The 20,389-nt window shown below is 41.7% G+C and overlaps 1 protein-coding gene across 1 annotated transcript in view; it reads right to left on the bottom strand.

The window, feature by feature from the left end:
• Positions 1-20,389, bottom strand: part of LOC126088454 (discoidin domain-containing receptor 2-like) — a 764,950-nt gene that overhangs the window by 325,055 nt on the left and 419,506 nt on the right. Inside the window, exon 3 of the mRNA XM_049906599.1 lies at positions 1,403-1,486. Coding sequence (XP_049762556.1) covers positions 1,403-1,466 — 64 coding nt within the window. The 5' untranslated portion in view covers positions 1,467-1,486. The remainder of the gene's footprint in view (positions 1-1,402; positions 1,487-20,389) is intronic.

Raw genomic sequence — 20,389 nt, 5'->3', positions numbered from 1 at the left:
CGGAGTGGCCATATGGGCACAAGTGATGCTGAACTTTCTGGACGCCCTGTGGAGGTTACGCTCCAGAAATCATTGGTAAAATCCATGGTATGGTGATGGATGATAGAAGAGTTAAGCAACGTGAGATTGATAGTGCTGTGGGCATCTCGAATGAACGGGTACATAATATTTTGCATAAACATTTGGACATGAAAAAGCTATCCGCAAGATGGGTTCCGCGATTGCTCACGATTGACCGAAAACGGAATCGTCTGATGTTTTGCAAGGATGGCTTGCAGCTGTTCAGGAAGAATCCACAGGACTCTAAGCGTCGTTTCGTCACTGTTAATGAAACGTGGATTCATTCCTATATTCCTGAGACCAAACAACGATCTAAATAATGGGTTACCAAGGGAGAATCTGCACCAGAAAGGTGAAGACCATTCCTTCGGTCGGAAAGGTTATGGCGACTGTCTTTTGGGTTTCGCAAGGTATAATCCTCGTCGACTATTTGGAAAAGGGTAAAACTACTACAGGTGCATATTATTCATCGTTATTGGACAGTTTGAAAACCGATGCTATAAGAAAAATGCCGGTGATTAGACCGCAACAAAGTCCTTTTCTATTACGACAATGCACCAGAGCACATCTCAGCAGTTGTGGTCGCAAAATTATTGGAAAAAGGATTAGAACTCGTTTAACATCCCCTCTGTTCTCCAAACTTGGCTCCCTTTCCTACTACTTGTTCCCCAATTTGAAGAAATGGCTGGCGGGACAAAGCTTTTATTCAAACGAGTAGGTGATTGCAGCAACTAATGGCTATTTTGCAGACTTGGACAATTCCTATTATTTGCAAGGGATCAACAAATTAGAACAGCGTTGAACGAGGTGTAGAAGTCTATAAGGGGACTATGTAGAAAAATAAAAAAGGTTTACCCCAGACACGTAAGTATTTTTTATTTTTGGACGGACTTTTCAAATGTTCGAATGTGTGTGAAATCTTATGGGACTTAACTGCTAAGGTCATCAGTCTCTAAGCTTACACACTACTTAACGCAAATTAACCTAAGGACAAACACACATACACACCAATCCCCGAGGGAGGACTCGAACCTCTGCAGGGACCAACCTCACAGTCCATGAATGCAGCGCCTAAGACCGCTCGGCTAATCCCGAGCGGCACGGACTTTTCAAATGCCCCTCGTATAATCATTAAAAACAATCAGACCTGTGTGTTAGCTTGTAAGTGCGATGACAAAAAGCGTACAGTGTGCGTAATATTTGAATACACATTTTTCACTTCCTTTTTTACTAGAGTATTCTGTCCACATGCAGATGAAGGGACAGGTTGTGAATGTAACGGTGCACACCGAAAGCGGAGCGCACGCCGGTGCTGCAGAGCGCTGGACGGTGGGCTACTGACCGAGGCGCAGTCCGTGGGCGGCGAGCTGCAGCGCCAGTAGGAGCCAGGCGGCCGCCCGCGTCATCTGCCGCCGCGTCACGCTGTCTGCAACACACAGGAGGGGGAGCGGCGCGTCAGTCGCAGGCAGAGGCGAGCGAGCGGCGGGCCGCGCGCGCGACCTAGTGCTGACACGACGTCAAGGTTCAAATGGTTCAAATGACTCTGAGCGGTATGGGACTTAACTCATCAGTCCCCTAGAACTTAGAACTACTTAAACCTAACTAACCTAAGGACATCACACACATCCATACCCGAGGCAGGATTCGAACCTGCGAACGTACTGGTCGCGCGGTTCCAGACTGTAGCGCCTAGAACCGCTCGGCGACTTCGGCCGGCACGACGTCAAGGGTTTCAGTCTAAAACGTCTTAGCAAACTGCATAGGAAACAGTACAATGGAAAGTGTCGAACCACAAACATTGTGATTATCAAGAAACACTGAATCGAATTTCTCTGCGCCACAGATTAACTTCGGGTGTTACCTATAACATGACAGCTCAGAGTACCTTTATTTGTGAACAATAATAAAGGAATTGCTTTCCGATTAGTAAGTGCCCCTCGATAAAAAATTCGATCTTCGAGTCACACATCCTGCGAAAAGGTGCAATCATCGTTGTTTATGACTCGTACATAATATGCTTACATACGTGAAATTCTATGTACGCCGGTATAACAGTATAACGACCAAACAGTAAGTTCCATTTCATCCAAATACACGTTACAAGAGATTATACTAGGAACTGGGGGTTGTTAGAGGTTTCTCGAGAAGCGGGCGTAGATACATTTCAATCTAGTTAATCCGGTGTAGCGCTGTCAGAAAATAGTCTACAGTGTTCCTCATAAACTACATTAGTGTTCCTCCTACAACACCTGTTAATCAGTACCACATCCCATGTTCAGTACTGTAAAAATGTAAAATGCTTTTTTATTACAGTCTCTGATCACAATATGAATTCTTTAGACGATGACCGGTTTCAGTCTGTAATGACCATCCTCAGATCTAAAATATATAAATACATACATCTAGTGAGCAGTGTGTCTTTTGACATAAAACAGCAATATGTATCACAATATACTGTCACACAACCAGGGAGATGCACAGATAAAATATGGTATAACGTACCGTATTTCCACTCTGTCCTAAAGTGATACGGCCGTAATGGCATCGTCAAAACATATAAATATAATCAGTGTAGCATAGACACTTAGTTTAAAAATATGGTGTAGAATAGGCCATATCGTCCACATAGTGATCATTGCCAACTAGCTACTGAAGTACAGTAGCATCCAGAAACCAGTTTGCCTACACCCTCCCTAGATGTCGCTACTGTGGGCTTGCTTATATGTAGTCATCATTTACACAAAAACATAATCTGATAAAAGCACATTAGATAGAATGCATGTAGCAGACTTATACTCTTCACTTATTTCCTTTTAATAATTTTACATGGGTAACTGCATTCTTCTTTTAATGTATCGCAATTGGTTTCTATGATAGTCGTCAATTTTAATAAGTCTGCTACATGCATTTTATCTAATGTGCTTTTATCAGATTAAATTTTTGTGTAAATGATGACTACATATAAGCAAGCCCATGGTAGCGACATATAGGGAGGGCGTAGGCAAACTGGTTTCTGGATGCTACTATACTTCAGTAGCTAGTTGGCAATGATCACTATGTGGACGATAAATCTATGTGACGATGCTACGCTGATTATATTTATATATTTTGACGATGCCATTATGGCCGTATCACTTTAGGACATGGTGTAATAAAGGTACGTTATACCATATTTTATCTGTACATCTCCCTGGTTGTGTGACAGTATATTGTGATGCATATTGCTGTTTTATGTTAAAAGACACACTGCTCGCTAGATGTATATATTTGTATATTTTAGATCTGAGGATGGTCATTACAGACTGAAACCGGTCATCGCCTAAAGAATTCATATTATGATCAGAGACTGGAATAAAAAAGCATTTTACAGTATTGAAGCACTGTTTGTACACGCGATTATGTCGCTGTCTGTAAAAATGTGCTGCGATAACCTAATTAGATTATCGCACACTGTCACATTGACAGAACATCCAGATTTTTTTCAGCTGCGGGTATCTAAAGTGTCAATTATTTTATTTTCATTTACCCTCGTTAGTGGTCGTATTCACGCTACTGAATATCAGCAACTAATTTGCAGTTATAACCACGAAAGTAAGACACATGTCGTAAAATGGTTCAAATGGCTCTGGGCACTATGGGACTTAACATCTATGGTCATCAGTCCCCTAAAACCTGGAACTACTTAAACCTAACTAACCTAAGGACAGCACACAACACCCAGTCATCACGAGGCAGAGAAAATCCCTAACCCCGCCGGGAATCGAACCCAGGAACCCGGGCGCGAGAAGCGAGAACGCTACCGCACGACCACGAGCTGCGGACACACATTTCGTATTCAAAACTGTCCACACAATGGTCAGTTTTTGCTTTACCCTTGTTTGGGAGCGTCCGAATATGTTACAGGACAGTTCGAAACATACAGTGTATTCCAAAGTCTTTGGATCACACGTGTACGGGTGATAGCTCGTACCACTGAGAACAACTACTGTGGGAGACAAAATGTTTCCTGACGTTTTAAAGTTTTGTGTTTATGAAAGACGGCAGGGAGTAGGCACTCTGTGGTGCGCGTATCTTGTATGACGCCTATCATAAAATCATCTGCGCCATATGAAAGGCGGTAGACCCAGCGAAACTAAAATACCTAATTCGCTTCTAAAATATTTTCCTTCTCGTTAGAGACATTCATTCTTAGGGTTCTCTTCTTAAATGTAGACGCAGCTTTTTCGGTGACATCTCGTCATCCATGGTCGGCGAATGCAAAAGATCTCGTAGACTTGCCGGGAAGCGTTATCAAATATTTAATGCTTCACAAAAGTTATTCGTCATGACTTGATATGTCGTACTAGACGCTTGGTACAAAGACTCCGAAACACCCTGTATAAATAACGAAGCTTCACACTTTGCAGGAAAAATCTCTTAAAACTTGCACCGCAATTATTGTGCAAATGTATGGTAGATGTGCGGTTTTCCCGGAATGGTTTGGCAGTCAGGGACTCGTACTGTTAGCCAAGCATCAATAATAATGCTTAGAAAATGTATTATTTGTGCAAATCTACACTTCCTTAAATGTAACAGTGCCTATCTACATTATAAAACTAAAAGTATGGTAAATTTTAAAGTCAGTGGTGTTGTTGTGCACGATTCTAGTGCGAGCCGCTTACGAGATATCGTATTTTGAAAAGTTCCCACCCTAACATTTCTGCATTACCTGCTGTAGCACTCACTGAAGAAAGACCCAAGTGCATAGACTAGTTATGTGGAGACAACTGACCATCACAGGCTGTATTCAGAATGATCACCGGCAGCGGCAATTACACGCTTCCTGTCTGGTAGAGAACGACTGTGGCACACGTACTATCATTTCAGAGGAGAAGTCCGAGCAGGCTGCAATAATAAGTCGTTGTATACCATCGGGTGTACTTGGTACGTCCATGTAGACAGCGTCTTACAGTTTTACCCACAGAAAAAATTCTACAGGCGTCAAATCCAGGAACGGGCTGCCCAAGGTACAGATGCTCTGCGTCCAATCCTACGATTTACAAACAATTCGCGAAGACATGCTCCAGTACATCGTGCACTATGGGCTAGATAGGTTCCTCCAAATCTGCAAAGGAACGTCTTCTAGCATCCGTGGAAGATGGTCTGTTAGGAGGCTGCAATATTTGTGCGCGTTCGGTTTTCTATCTATGAAAAATAGGTCTATCAGCTGATGATTCACTATCCCACATCATATGTTTACACTCCATGTAGAACTCCACCTGACAAAGCCAACGGGGTTGTCAGCAGACCATTAGGGCGTGTTTCGGCGCTTTACCAGACTATGATTGATAAATGTGGCATCATCGCTATGTAAGATATATCATACATCTGGAGTACCTTGTCTTAACAGCCTTGTATATAAGTTAAAACCATTCTCATAATCGTTTCCACGCAGCTCCTGATGGAGAGAGATGTGATGAGGATGGAACCTATGTCAATAGAGAATGCATAGGACACATGACTGACTCGTGCCACTTCCTCGTGCGACTGCGCCGGAGGTAACGTGAGGATCATCTGAAACAGCAGCAAGAACATTAATTTCCCCCTCTTGTGCCGTCACTTGTTTCCTTCTGTTACACTGTCTAGATCTTACACTAATACTTTCACGTAACTGTTTGAAGACATTAATAACTATTTGATGAGATAGTTGACGTCTATTGGGACATCTTGCCGCATACAACATACAACAACGAATTGCATTCTTCCTACACTTTCCATACACCATAAGTATGTCAGCTTTTTCTGCGTTGGTAAATCTCATCGTCCACTTGGACTGTTAAACACTAACTCACTACAAGTCAAAATGCACTCAGGGGACACACAAGCATTCTGTAAACAAACATAACATCACTCCTAGCAACTACGGAGACTGAATAGCACAAACAAATATCGGTGTGGAAATTTTTCAAAATACGAGATCTTGGAAACGACTCGTACTAAAATCCTTCAACAAACACCAATGACATTCTGATTTACCCTACTTTTAGTCTATTAATATCAATACGCATTATTCCATTTAAAGGAGTGTATGTTTGCACAAAAAGTACACTTTCCAAGTATTAGTACAATCTGTTGGTTGGCTAACAACATGAGCCCCTGGCTGTCAATCCATTTTGCGAAAACCACAGATCAATGACACTTTTGATTTCAACAACATTTGTGTTGCAAGTTCTAGGCGATTAAACCTGGATACTATTTGAAAAACAGTCGTATGTTGCACAATATTTCGCCAGGTCTGTAAATTCACTATCGTGGCACACATGCAAAAGGTTGACGGAATGTAAATTCACGATGGGTGAGTCAAAGCAAATTTAACAGTGTTTTGAAACTGCGTACGGGACGTACATAACGAAGCCATGAGTATAAAAGACGTCATACGAACTTGGATATACGCAACAACTACGTCTAACTAGTCTGTGACCAAAGGCATTATACGGCGGATAATATTACCGCCAGGAGAATCATTAACTAAGCAAGAGGATGTACCCGTGGCAATCTGATGACTGATGGAAATACAATAATTACGCTGTCAGAATCACCGAACCGCCGCTGATGTAACAACGCAACGGCCAGAGATACAGATAAGCTGCACGCCAAACGGTCGCCCTGTAAAGAGTTAAAATAGTTCATATTGATTCAATTGTAGTTTTTCTTCTATCTTGTGACAAACGTTCCTCGGTATTTGCTTTCCTCTGAAATAAATGTAATTTCGGCGAAGCGTGTTTACTGGTCATGTTGACATTATTGACCTACCATTAATAATAGTTATTGCTATTTACTTTCTCTATCTTATTCATTAATTTTATTGTAGCTGGTACTGAATGCGTTTTTGCTTTTTCTTTAGGGGTGTGTGTATTCTTCTATGCGGACAATGTTGTATCAGGCGTATTTAGGTGTTTTGGTGTGGTATTCCCCAATCCGTGTGAGTTGCGGTGTCCGCCATTAAATTCTGGATGCCGACCAATCACAGCAAAAATAGCTAGCGGCACTCGCTTCTGGAGCAAGGCACGTTACCGGCGAAAAGTTTGGTTTTGGCTGCTGTCAACTACTTAAGCTGTGTTTACATTGAATCTATATCTACATCTGCATCTACATCTACATTTATACTCCGCAAGCCACCCAACGGTGTGTGGCGGAGGGCACTTTACGTGCCACTGTCATTACCTCCCTTTTCTGTTCCAGTCGCGTATAGTTCGCGGGAAGAACGACTGTCTGAAAGCCTCTGTGCGCGCTCGAATCTCTCTAATTTTACATTCGTGATCTCCTCGGGAGGTATAAGTAGGGGAAGCAATATATTCGGTACCTCATCCAGAAACACACCCTCGCGAAACCTGGACAACAAGCTACACCGCGATGCAGAGCGCCTCTCTTGCAGAGTCTGCCACTTGAGTTTGCTAAACATCTCCGTAACCCTATCACGGTTACCAAATAACCCTGTGACGAAACGCGCCGCTCTTCTTTGGATCTTCTCTACCTCCTCCGTCAACCCGATCTGGTACGGATCCCACACTGATGAGCAATACTCAAGTATAGGTCGAACGAGTGTTTTGTAAGCCACCTCCTTTGTTGATGGACTACATTTTCTAAGGACTCTCCCAATGAATCTCAACCTGGTACCCGCCTTACCAACAATTAATTTTATGTGATCATTCCACTTCAAATCGTTCCGCACGCACCGTCATATTGCGGCATTCCCATTTTCAGATGAGAGTTTATTTATCTCTTTCAGTTAAAACCCAGTAAAATTATTGCCATTTCCTTAATTATTTACGAATTTATTTACGGTAGTTTTGATGTTATATATCCTGTGGTGTTTGTTGCCAAACTCTGACGTGCTTACTTCCGTTAAGTTTGGAGGTAAACCGTATTCTTTTGGATTTAAATAATGGAAATTTATGGTAGAAATGACGCAAAGAAGATCTCTGAGAAACGTTTTCTTCACAAACGGCAGAGGGGAAAGACGATATCGGTACAAGAGTACCATCCAACACACTTGTAGTATATGAAAGTAAACGTAGGTTTAAATGTATTATACAAAGTATGTATTGATACGATGAACAAAAATAATCTCTCCCTTTTGGCGGAAGGAGCTGCTGGATCTTCGTCAAATGTTCGATTCAATTTAACAGGACCGCTAGCTCTCTCTGAAGTTGACCTCGACGTAACGGAAAATCCACTTGTTTCCTCCAGTCCGGGGGCTCTTCTCAGGCGGGTTCCCTGGGAACGGGGCTGAGCGCTCGTGGGATCTGACGTGCGTCAAGTTAGCCAGCGCTCCTTTCATCTTTTATCTGGGCGCCCGCAGGCGGGCAGGTGGTAGCGGAGCGGGGTTAACTTGTCATTCGTCCCGTTGTACCTAGCGACGCGGGGGCGGGGGCGGAGGCGCGGATCTGCGGCGGCCTTCAAATATTCATAAGCTGCACGGCTGCCGAACTGCCGCGGGCACAAAGAAATGCGCTGCCTGGCGACGTTATGGAAATGAGGCGGGCGAGGACAGGGAGGGGGTGCGCAGTTTAAAACGGGGCGCCGCGCGCTGCGGCACGTGAATAACAAGGCCGTGTGAGGACTGGGAATGACCTCCGGCGAGTGAAAAGGGGTGCCGGCACCCTCCAGTGGCAGTCCGTGGCATCTGTCTCTTCCTGGGGACCGAGTGTTTTGCATGAATGTTGATACGCGTGGCAGCTTGTTACGTTTTTTTCCCGTTCCTTTTTACCGCTGTGTTGGCTTCATTCTCCCACACGTGATTCAGAGGGAAGTCCAGTTGTGGCTGCTTGTTTACAAGCAGGACGGCAGCGAGAATCCACAAGTGCATCACCGGGACTCTGTAGCTACTGCTGTAACTTTGAAATTAGGTAGCATAATCAGATCGCGTATCAGTCTTGCAGAGAGAGGGTATAAGTCGGTACGGAAATCTTTCGCTGTCAAATGAATATCGTTTGCATTTGTATGAGATATTAGTGAAAAAGCCAACACTTCATATCAGCATCCAAAATATTTCTTAATTTATAGGGCCGTTCCTTGTGGCCGAGCGGTTCTAGGCGCTTCAGTCTGAAACCGCGCGACCCCTACGGTCGCAGGTTCGAATCCTGCCTCGGCAAGGATGTGTGGGATGTCCTTAGGTTAGTTAGGTTTAAGTAGTTCTAAGTTCTAGGGGACTGATGTCCTCAGATGTTAAGTCCCATAGTGCTCAGAGCCGTTTGAACCATTTAATTTATAGCCAGCATATAAAACAGAGTTTGAAACAAGTGACTTTACACGAAAGAGTCGGTATTCACAGTGGTAATTACGACTGTAACTCTGAAGTGCAACTGTGTATTGAAGAATCTACGTTCGCTGTTCTCTCTCTCTCTCTGTCTCTCTCTCTCACGCACACACACACACATACATACATACATACACACACACACACACACACACACACACACACGCGCGCGCGCGCGCGCGCGCACGCACGCACTCACTCACAAACAAAAGCGCGCGACTATATGCGATCTTCACCTTTCCTGTCTCACAAGAGTTTTGCAATTTTTTATATTGGTGGTACTTGATTTTAGAACTCAAATATCAATCCACAAACCGAGTTGATGCAGATCTAAAAAATTCTAGAGAAAATCGAGGTTGGAGTTTTCCGTGCGCATTTAATACCCTAAAGTAAGGCCGATATTTTCAGAGGCCGTGTGGCTCTGTGGTTGGATGCTTTTCTGCCAAGTGGTAGTCTGGATTCGACTCCTGGCTATGGTAGATTTTTAAACAAATGTGCATGTTCTTCGATCTTTTCCGTGAAGGAAAAAAATACATTGAAAGACATCCGTTTACTTGAGTATTTCTTACATTAGTGTCTAGCCTTTCAATTAGATATGGTATTTTATCTTTTTCATCTGCCATCTGTATCATTTTCTACTTGGACCGATGCTTAAAGGAAGTGATCTGTGGTGTATGCTTTTTATTTAGTCCTTAGTTTTCTTCATTATCAGCAGCCTCTATTTCATGAACACTTTCTGTCTCGAACGAAATCAATTCTCTTAGTAGGGCTCTGGCATAAGACGAATTTTCTGCTCACTCCAAGCTTATAAACGGGTTCTGAATCGTTTGAATGCTCAGGACAAGAGCAGGGGCGTGGGAAGGGGCGGGGTAGGATCGAAGAATAAACAGAGGAATCGTAGAGATAGTGGCGGAGGGCACCAGCACTCTCTGTCTTCAGGCATGCAGGTAGAACGATCTTTCCAGCTGAATTCGTGGCGTGTGTTTCCATTGGCTGCTGGAAGTTCGCGGCAGAGGTTTCAAGATCTTTCAAGAGAGTCTTTCCGTCACAACTAGCGGATAAGCAATCCACAGGGCGCGCTTTGGACGCGATCCGATTGGGCCACTGTGTTGTACCCAGAACCTAGAGTTGCGCGACTGGTCGGAAGGTGTGCCAAAACGGATTTAGGGAGCGAAAGGACAACTGAAGACCGGATGTGCTACAGGCTGGAAGCATTGGAGATGCTGTTGGCCAATGGGGACACACTATGCAGCTGTACCACGAGACAATATTGGTACAATGCAATGAATCTACCTTCTGTCGTGTCGTTAGTTATGTTGTGATCAGAAACTGTTAGTAACCGCAGTTCTTTGTATCAAACTCTTTCTGAATTTCTAAAGTATTTGGGACGTGTATCCATCGTAAGCTGTGTACTTTACACCACACTGTTTTACGTCGAGCAGTATGCTCGTTATCTTGTTTCAATGACTGTAATAAGCGTAAATTTTTCTCTCGTCCTGTTCTTGGCCCATGCAAATCGCTTCACGAAGTTTTAAGTTTATCAGTACGCTTAACAGTTACAAGCTTAAAAAATCGTTTCCTTTGTTCCCATAAAGGCACCCCTCGCCCTGCACCCTCCACCACATGCTGACCACTTTTTCAAATCCGCTGCGCTTCATAAGAGACAGCAGCAAGAAAGAACATTGTTTATTACGCAGGTGAACTTCATTCAAGTATAAGTAAGTGCAATATATCCTAAAGATGAAATATAATCTCTTACTTAAAACGTGATAGGTCATTTTCGAGTGCATCAGACAAGAAATTAAATATTATGTGAGGAGCTGCTCAACTTGGTTTCGTCCCCATAAGATGATACTGTGCTGTTTGGATCCGTTGCGTCGGGCTAAGGAAATGTTTTTACATGCTTTCATGGCAGAAATGCCACCTACTTTAATTAACCACAGGGTGGCTATTGTACTTATGTGGCGCAATGGCAGCTTCAGCGGGTGTTATTAATAAAATAGGGATCAGAGTTAATGTATTTAAGTCCCCTTTTAGCATATTGTTATCCAGAATCATAGATGAAGATCACTGTCATTTGCCGTCCGCTCACTCCATACTACGAAGTATAAAAACATAACCATCATCTAAAACCATAAACATAAAAAAATTATTTGTAAATTCTTTCCATTTAAACTATCTTTATTTACAATATTTTATGTAAGACTAGTAAATAAAAATTTATATTTCCAATTAAGAGTGGATTTCTGTTTGTGATATGTAATTACAAAAGAAGATCTGCGTTTTCCATAAAACTGACAATTAGATGTGTGTTGATTACAATATATTTAATGAATTTTGCATTTAGTCGACTTAGATTTTCAAACTGAAGTGGAAATGAAATCCGTTGAAACTCATCGAAATGAGAGTTGTACAAGCAATCCAGCGATTACCAGTTTCGACCAGTACCGACTTTTCCCCATATTTATGCATTTTACGCTACACAGAAATGCTCGTATCTACGGTTTAGAACATGCAGCTTCGTTTAAAAATTTGCATCGGCTGGGTGTCCAAACCAGGCCACCACCTTGACAACGAGCCCTCTACCACAGAACCAAGTTCCTTGTGGAAGAATCGACCTTGCTGGAACTAAGGACACTCGAGAAACTTCAAAGCCGATTTTATCGAAAACTTTCGACAGATGGATCGAACTGATTTGTGTGAGTCATATCTGAGTTCTGCATTTTATATGCCATATATGTATAATACGAAAACCCGATTGCCTTGCGGTCTCCTTGTCACTTGTCAGTATGATTTTAGTGAGGTTGAAGGTTTTAATTTTGCCACAGTTTAAGCCGGCTCAAGGACTTACAGATGCAGTCAAGACAGTTATGCTAAGTATTTGAGACTCGCCATATCAGCGTGGCGAGACGCAAGTCACAGTCCACGTTTGAAGTAATACAGATATCGTATTAAGATGTTTAAGGGCCACAATCTCAGCGTAGGGAGAGTACTGTACCTCGGTCTACTTTTCAGACATTCCCCACTAGCCAGCCCCGTAATAGAAGTTTAATATGTATTGTTAGTTCGTTTTTAAATGGTGGCACTCTTCTTATGTGCTAAGTCTTTCCCCGAATTTACACAAATTACTCCGGGAAATTAAGGTATTCACATTTAAGGTTTTTCCAACTGCAAAATCATGTAATTTAATACAACGAGGTAATGTACCTCTAGGAATTAATATTCTGTTGAGATTTGAAAGTGTTGCAGTTGAGAAAATCTTGTCAATATATATTTAATTAACTATCTGCTACATTATTACTCTAACTCACCAACAATAATCAGTAAGTATAATCAAATCAAACAGAAGTATTATCAAAAGCCAGTTCGCCTTATTTTAACGTAGAAACTGCTAGAAACTACACTAATTGGCATTTTGAAGAGAGATAAATTTGTTGAGACATTTAAAAAAATCGGTTCGTTTGTAAGTATGAGATGTTCCATGTAAATGATAAGACTTTGGTCTGTTTCAAAGTACAAAATGGCGCACGAAGTATGACTTAACTGTTCACATGTTATATGAATGGTTCTAAAATCATGTAGAATTTTATTCATCATAGAATTCTATTACTGAAGAGTTATCAGTATATTTAAAGCGCCTTAATACACTGTATTGTAGAGCACTTAAATAAGTAAAACGCTAAATATTTACAAATGACGCACAAACCACATCGAGATTAACAACAACTACAAAAACTGTAGAAAACGACAGAACCTGCTTATGGCTGTCCTACATTCGCATTTCTTCATGTGATTTTAAAACCAGTTACTAGACTGAAGTGCTGAACAAGAAACAGTCATGTGTTCCTAAGTACACTATCCTCTAGGTACAACTGTCTCCTCTACTGCTGCGTGTACTGAATTGTAGATAGACCACCACAACCATTGTGGCAAGTCCTACTGCAATGTTGAACATCGATTGCGTTGCACCAGCGATGATAAAGTGAGGAAAAATGTGTTGCAACTGTGAACAGACTCCGCCATGTATCTTATAACGACAGGTCTGGTTGACTATTGGCGTCATTGACGGAGACGTAAGTCTACCAATGTTCTCTCTCTCTATCTACCCCTCTCTCTCTCTCTCTCTCTCTCTCTCTCTCTCTCCTCTTCCACTTCCCCTCCCCATCCCTCCCGCAAGATAAGATCTCCATAAATCGAAAACGCATCCTAGTTCGCCACAGACATCAATTCCGTATCAGTCTGAAGAATAGTTAAACGTGCCATCATGAGTCAAACATGATAACCACTGCCCACTGCGAGATTGATTGCCTCTTGGCGGTGTTGCGGGCACGTGAGGCAGTAAGATAATGATGTAAGCAGCGGAAGAGAGACGAATAGTCAGTCACTGAAGCGAAGATACTGGCCGCAAGAGCTGAAATCCACCGATATAAGCGGTTCTGACAAAGGGCACACTGTAATTACCTTGCGGCTGGATACGAGAATCTCTGATGAAACAGCGAAACTGGTCAGCTGTTGGCGTACTATGGAAAGCGGTTGAAGGATGGTGACATAACAAGTAGACCGCATGGTGTTGGACGATCATGTCTCATCACAAAACGTAGAGGTCGGAGGATCCCCACTGTGTAATCCAGGATGGGCTGCGACATGTGGCAGATTTGTTGACAGTGTTTCGGAGAACACCGTTCAGACACCATTCAATGTCACACGACCTCTACGTGTTCCTGTGTTGACCCAACGACATCGTCGGTTATGACTGCAGTGCTCACGGCAACACTGAGCTTTCACCGTGGATCAATAGAAGGGTTTCTCCTGTCAAATGAATCGCATTTCTCGTTACACCAGATCGATGATTGTATTCTTACACGCCGTCATCCGGTCGAATGGCTGCACGAAACATGCAACCGCGCCACAGATGCAGGCCGGTGATGGCAGAATTATGCCATGCAGTACATTGAATTGGGCTTCCATGGCATCTGTGGTGCTAATCGAAGGCGTCATAAGAGCAGTGAACTTCGTGAACATTATTGCGGACCACCTGCATCGCTTGAAGTCCTCCCGCCACGGCTACGACATCTTCCAGAAGGATAACTGTCAACTTTACAAGGCGAGAATCGTCCTAAAATGGTTTGAGGGTTACTATTGTGAACTGACAGTGATGTTTAGGCCAGAAAATGTGCCTGATCTGTACTCGTTGGAACACATATGGGGCGCCAGCTGGGTGCTCGTAAACCTCCATCCCGTAATTTGGGAGAATTGCCTGATCTGTGCGCAGACATTTGGTGTCACATATTTTTGTAATCCTGTCGAGGACTTGCAGACCCCACGCCAAACAATAACTCTGTTGCGTTGCATTTTAAAGTGTAAAAACAGGTGGCCATAATGTTTTGGCTCATCGGCGTATAATGGGTACTGAGTAGTAGCAATCGCACCAACAACCATTTTTCGTGACATCCCGAGACTATTTCGTCACTCATAGCGAACTCAATATGAACAGCACGTTCCCTGTCTCATTTCTTGGGTACGCCCTCATACTGGTCAAAGTCGTAATATGCTGTTGATAAGTGGCACACGTCATTAAGAGTAGACTCGGCTCCGGGAAACGAGAATACAGGCAACACATAAGATGATATAACAAACAATGCACTGCACTCTGCATAGCAGAATAGTTTCTGTATAATCTCTGTGTAACATAGGCAATGAAGATCAGAGACAATGCTTTGATTGAACCAACTCTCCTGTTTTTGTTTCGTCTAGCGGTAGGCCGCCCTTGTAATGCAGTCTGATAATTAACGTAAGTAATTTTTGAAAAATATAATAGAAATTGTTATTAGAAAGTCTATATTATTGACTTAGTTGTCACCTCGCATGATCGCAACCATTAATTATAAATAACAAAAGTTTTACAGGACTTCATAGTGCAGGGAGCTCATCTCCCCTAGTAGGATTTAGTCGCCCATTACGCTGACTATTATTTAATTAAAATTTCATGTCATAATATTAAATGTAAATGTGAGAGGTTTCTCTACCTTGATCTTACAATAGTCTCAGAGTTAACAGAGTAAAAACAGATTTCGTTTATTAATATTAAGAATACTGAATGAGTTCAGTATGTTTCGTGTTTGGCCGCCGAACGGCAGATGAGATTCTCTCCAGTTTTGCCTGGCAAATAATGAACAAGAAATATCAAAAACATTTTCATTCAATAGGCTCCGCAATATCTCAGTTAATCTTTATGTAGTTTGGTATATAAATAACCAGTAGCCCCTGAGATCCATATTAATAATTACAGTTTGCGTTAGAACACGCCTATTTTCTTTTCTAAATAGCAGCGCTCACGCAAACTATTTATTAGTAGGCGGTGAGTCACGCGTTATGTTAAAAAAATATTATATCGTACGTACTTCGGGGCAGCCAATGTCCGTACGATTGTTATCGCGATATAAGTTAATTAAAAGTCTCATGCTAGCCCACAATATTTAAAGCCACCCAAACCAAAATCATAAAATATAATTATAAAAATAAAAATATATAATTATCCCGTGATAAGTGGCCACACATACATACAAACGCATATACACTTATACCTTGATACCTCATGTAACAAAACACTGCAAGGGAATTCAGCAGACAAAACGGAGGACTTCGATATTTCATCAGACGATTCTCGGCAAACACAGTCTGGCGTCCGGATGTCTGCTCACACCCCAAGCAGGTTTCATAGGCGAGGAATTCACATCATATCGAGACTCCCTCTGGCTCCAACAAGGCGTGTGTAGGCTGATACTACTGGAATTTTGGTCCCGCTGGAGGACATTAAATATTTGAGTAAACCAAGGTACTAATACAAACTGATAAACCATTTCTTTCTAGCTGAGAACATAATTTTATTCCACAGTATAGCTAAAAGTTCTGTTGCGTCTTAGATCTGTTAAATCCAGCACTATTTCTATGTGGTGTTATGAAATGTATTCAGTTTCATTTGCACTGCTATTTGGTCCTTGCTGATTACATTTCCTATTTGATTCCTTCTCAATGGAATGTGAACATGGAGCATAGCCTTAAACTTTTTCCATGTAATACTTTCTGGTTATTTTGAAACAGTCCTTGCTCTCTTGTCTAACATTCTTTAAATATGTGCCATACTGCTTTTAACTTTCTTATACTGCCATATTACGGTAAAAGCCTGTATATTCTGATATTTTTTATGGTCGCCAGTCTTTCATCACGATTTAAGACATCCACAAATCCATGTATCCTGTCCAGATCTGTTGATCTTCACATCTGTATAACAAGCTCGTCGTCATTATTCGGGGGATACTAGAAGCCGGCCAGTGTGGCCGAGCGGTTCTAGTCGCTTCAGTCTGGAACCGCGTGACCACTACGGTCGCAGGTTCGAATCCTACCTCTGGCATGGATGTGTGTGATGTCCTTAGGTTAGGTCCTTAGGTTATTATTATTATTGAAAAAAGTGACTGGTTGCAGTTGTGTATAACTTATTTACAAGTACGTATTAGTTCATATTATTTTGCATGTCGAAGTAGTTTCTTTCTCCGCTGCAGATTTGTGCTTACCATTCTTTATAATGCTACGTTTGATCGCCGTGTTCACCTTTGAAGTCTTGACCGTGTTCCCATTAAGCTTATCGGATCTTCATAATTTTCCAAAGTACACAGGTGGGCTTCAGTTTTTGTAATTATCGTACTAGTTGAAATAACAACTCACACGACCTTTTTATTAATAAAACAATACTGTATTTTTCTAAACGGTGCACATATGAAATACATACTCCTCACTTATTCATAGCGACCCCAAAATGGCGGTCTACAATTACTCGCTAAAAATGGCGTGCTTCTCACTCGTTCACTAGCTGAACACGAATCATCCCTTCCTCATCCTGGTACAAGAAAATCTCCTCTGTTTTTTAACAACTGAAAATAAAAAATACCTGACGGTAGGCATAGGCTCTATGATGGGCTACCGATTCATCTTTTCTCTTTACCTTTAAAGAAGACGAAAACATAAAAGAAATGCAAAAGGTTTATCACATGTCTACGGAGCACTCTTACCACAACAAGGAAAATCGTGGTAGCAAATAAGGTAGTGCAGTAAGCTGTAAAGTTCGACTTCTAGTATCAAAAAATGGTTTAAATGGCTCTGAGCACTATGGGACTTAACATCTGAGGTCATCAGTCCCCTAGAACTTAACAGCATGAGTTGTAAAGCGCATGCTGGATGCTGGTAAAGTGTCACTGTTATAAAGTGTGAACTAATATAGTTCGTGTGAAAGTGTTCTGGACATCAAAATAGAGGCAGACAGATACGAAAAAAGCCGCCTATACTGTCGCAAACCAGCACCCAGCATTATGCTAGTACCAGTAATGATGTAACTTCCCGGATCCTCCCGAAATCATCTGAAGATGAACCTGAAAGGGTTCGAAAACCGGTTAATGTAATAAAGCATTATTATTGAAAAAAGCGACTGGTTGCAGTTGTGTGTAACTTATTTACATTAATATACAGTCACGGTTCTAAAATATCCGTAATGGATAAGCATAATACATACTTATTTCCAGGCATAGCTCAGATTATTGTGCTTGTCATTCATGCCGAAAAATTAATCTCATTAATTCAATACATTTTAAAAAGCCACGCATTTCAACATTTTATTATCATCTATTCCATTATTTTATTATATTATAGACACCCCTCATTATCCATCCCAACATATTATTCTTTCCTTTTCTGTGTATTCTTTTAGATTTTAACTGCATTCTGAAACTTCTTACTTGTCGCTGGTGTAGGTTTAGACTGCAAGACTACCGAACTAACATTGTGTCCATCTACGAAAGAAGATTTCGAGCTCAATGAAACTCAACATTTTATTTATAATGACATGTAGTGTGACGTACATCTAACATAGAAACAGAAAAAAATAATCTTCAACTACACACAAGCACTATTATCATACAGTTTCCATCAACAACCGAGGGAAAGTAAAACAGTAATAAATAAAGAAAAGTTCACTCCACGGAACGTCCGCTCCACAGCAAAGAGCAGTCAATTTCTAGCGCTCAATGCGGCCCGCGCACGAACTCAGCTGACGTTTTGCAATCAGCTGATCGCTAGCTGTCAGGCGCGAGCCAAATGCGACTTCCCGCTGTCTCTATATCCATTGACGTTCTTCTGCCCATCAGCTGTTGTTTATCTAGCGAGGGACGGTCCGTAACAATTACTACGATAGTAGCGCGTCAGCCGGCCGTGGTGGCCGAGAGGTTCTAGGCGCTACATTCTGGAACCACGCGACCGCTACGGTCGCAGGTTCGAATCCTGCCTCGGGCATGGATGTGTGTGCTGTCCTTAGGTTAGTTAGGTTTAAGTAGTTCTAAGTTATAGGGGACTGATGACCTCAGAAGTTAAGTCCCATAGTGCTCAGAGCCATTTGAACCAGTAACGCGTCAGTGTTTTTGCAGTTCTAATTGACTATGGGTTTCTGTGAGTGTTTTAGTACATTGTTTTTGAAAAGTCTGTGTTATATATTCCACGGCTTCTATACATCAATTTATTGACGGTTATCATTATCGTGGATTCTTGAAGCACAGGGAAGAAGAGGTTTGAAAAGGAAATAGGCTAAAAGTTCAAGCACACAGCCTATTTACCGGTTATTTTTAATGGAAAAGGACACTGGTGATGCCTTGACAACAGTCTCGAAAGCAGTCAACAGAGTAACAGAGGGAATTTCGAGAGGAATTTGAGACACTAACCACAGGCTTTGAACCGTTACGGAATAGTCATCAATGGTGTGACGACACTTCATGGTGTGCATTTTGATTTGCAATTCCTTATAGCGCTATTTCTTGTCACATTTTCGTTTGTTTCAAGGAATATTATATTTTTAATATGTTATGTGTTCTAGAGAGCTTAACAGCTATGAACACTTGCTCAGTAGAGGAGATGTGTTTCACATGACGAGATGTGTTTCACATTAGCGAAGATGAACGAATGGTCACAGCTCCTCAGGTGTGCAATTTAGAGCACACGTTTATTGGACATCTTTTCTCGCTTTGTCCACACTATCACCACAGAAAGTTACCAGCACTACACTCTTCCAACACAAGAACCGGTGTACGTATTCAACTGTCGGAGGTATCGGAACGGTTTTCGTTTATAACTTTCTACTCGTTCGTTTCCGGTAAAGGGATCCTTACTTTAAATTAATACATTTATCGTTCTCCATCGTGCTAGAAAGTCTGTAACATCATCACGGAATCACCCCGTGTATACAAACATTTACAGACGCCCGCACCTGTAACTTCGACGCTCTGTAGTCTCGTTGGATGACGTTTCTGGTTATGGGTTCCTATTCAAAATACGATGTACTCACACCCCTCTACAAGTCCTAGAAGTCTGTAACGGGAATTTCAAAGCACCCTGTATATATGTAAAATGTATTTTTCGATAACGGGTACGATTTATTTACTAAAACTTTTGTTTTCTTCTTGTACTCTGTGTCGTGAAGTTCAGTAGAGTTAATTTTTGCGCCACTCCATTTCATCTCTTTCTGAGTTAAAAGGTCATCTTGTCACAAGTGTTTCAATTTACGTCTGCTACATACATTAATTCGTAATGGCGTATTGTAATCTCCTCTTGACCTATAGAGCTTAAGTGTATTTTCAGATACTGTCTTCGATTTCTTAACAATAAATAATTAATATCCACTTAAGGTCTAGAGCACTTTTCACGGCAATCGATTCAATTTCTTTCCGACAAACAGTTAAAATGGTTCTTCTTACTGATGTTTTCATTTACTTCCGAAAGATAACTACGTACATAATTGCGTACTGCGATTACCTCTTGAGCTATAGAGTTAAAGAATATTTTCTTAAGGTTGTACTCTATGTTGTGACGTCCATTACATTTGTTAAGACTTATTTTTACGATATTAGATTTCACTTTTTTCCCACGAAACGTTTCTCTTATTTGTATGTGACTGAACGTAATTCGTAAATCCGAGTATTTGGCTCTCATTATAGC

This window comes from Schistocerca cancellata, chromosome 1 (genome assembly GCF_023864275.1).
Source record: "Schistocerca cancellata isolate TAMUIC-IGC-003103 chromosome 1, iqSchCanc2.1, whole genome shotgun sequence".
NCBI classification, from domain to species: Eukaryota; Metazoa; Arthropoda; class Insecta; order Orthoptera; family Acrididae; genus Schistocerca; species Schistocerca cancellata.
Note: the sequence above shows the minus strand (reverse complement) of the source record. Positions and strands in the feature narration are given on the sequence as shown.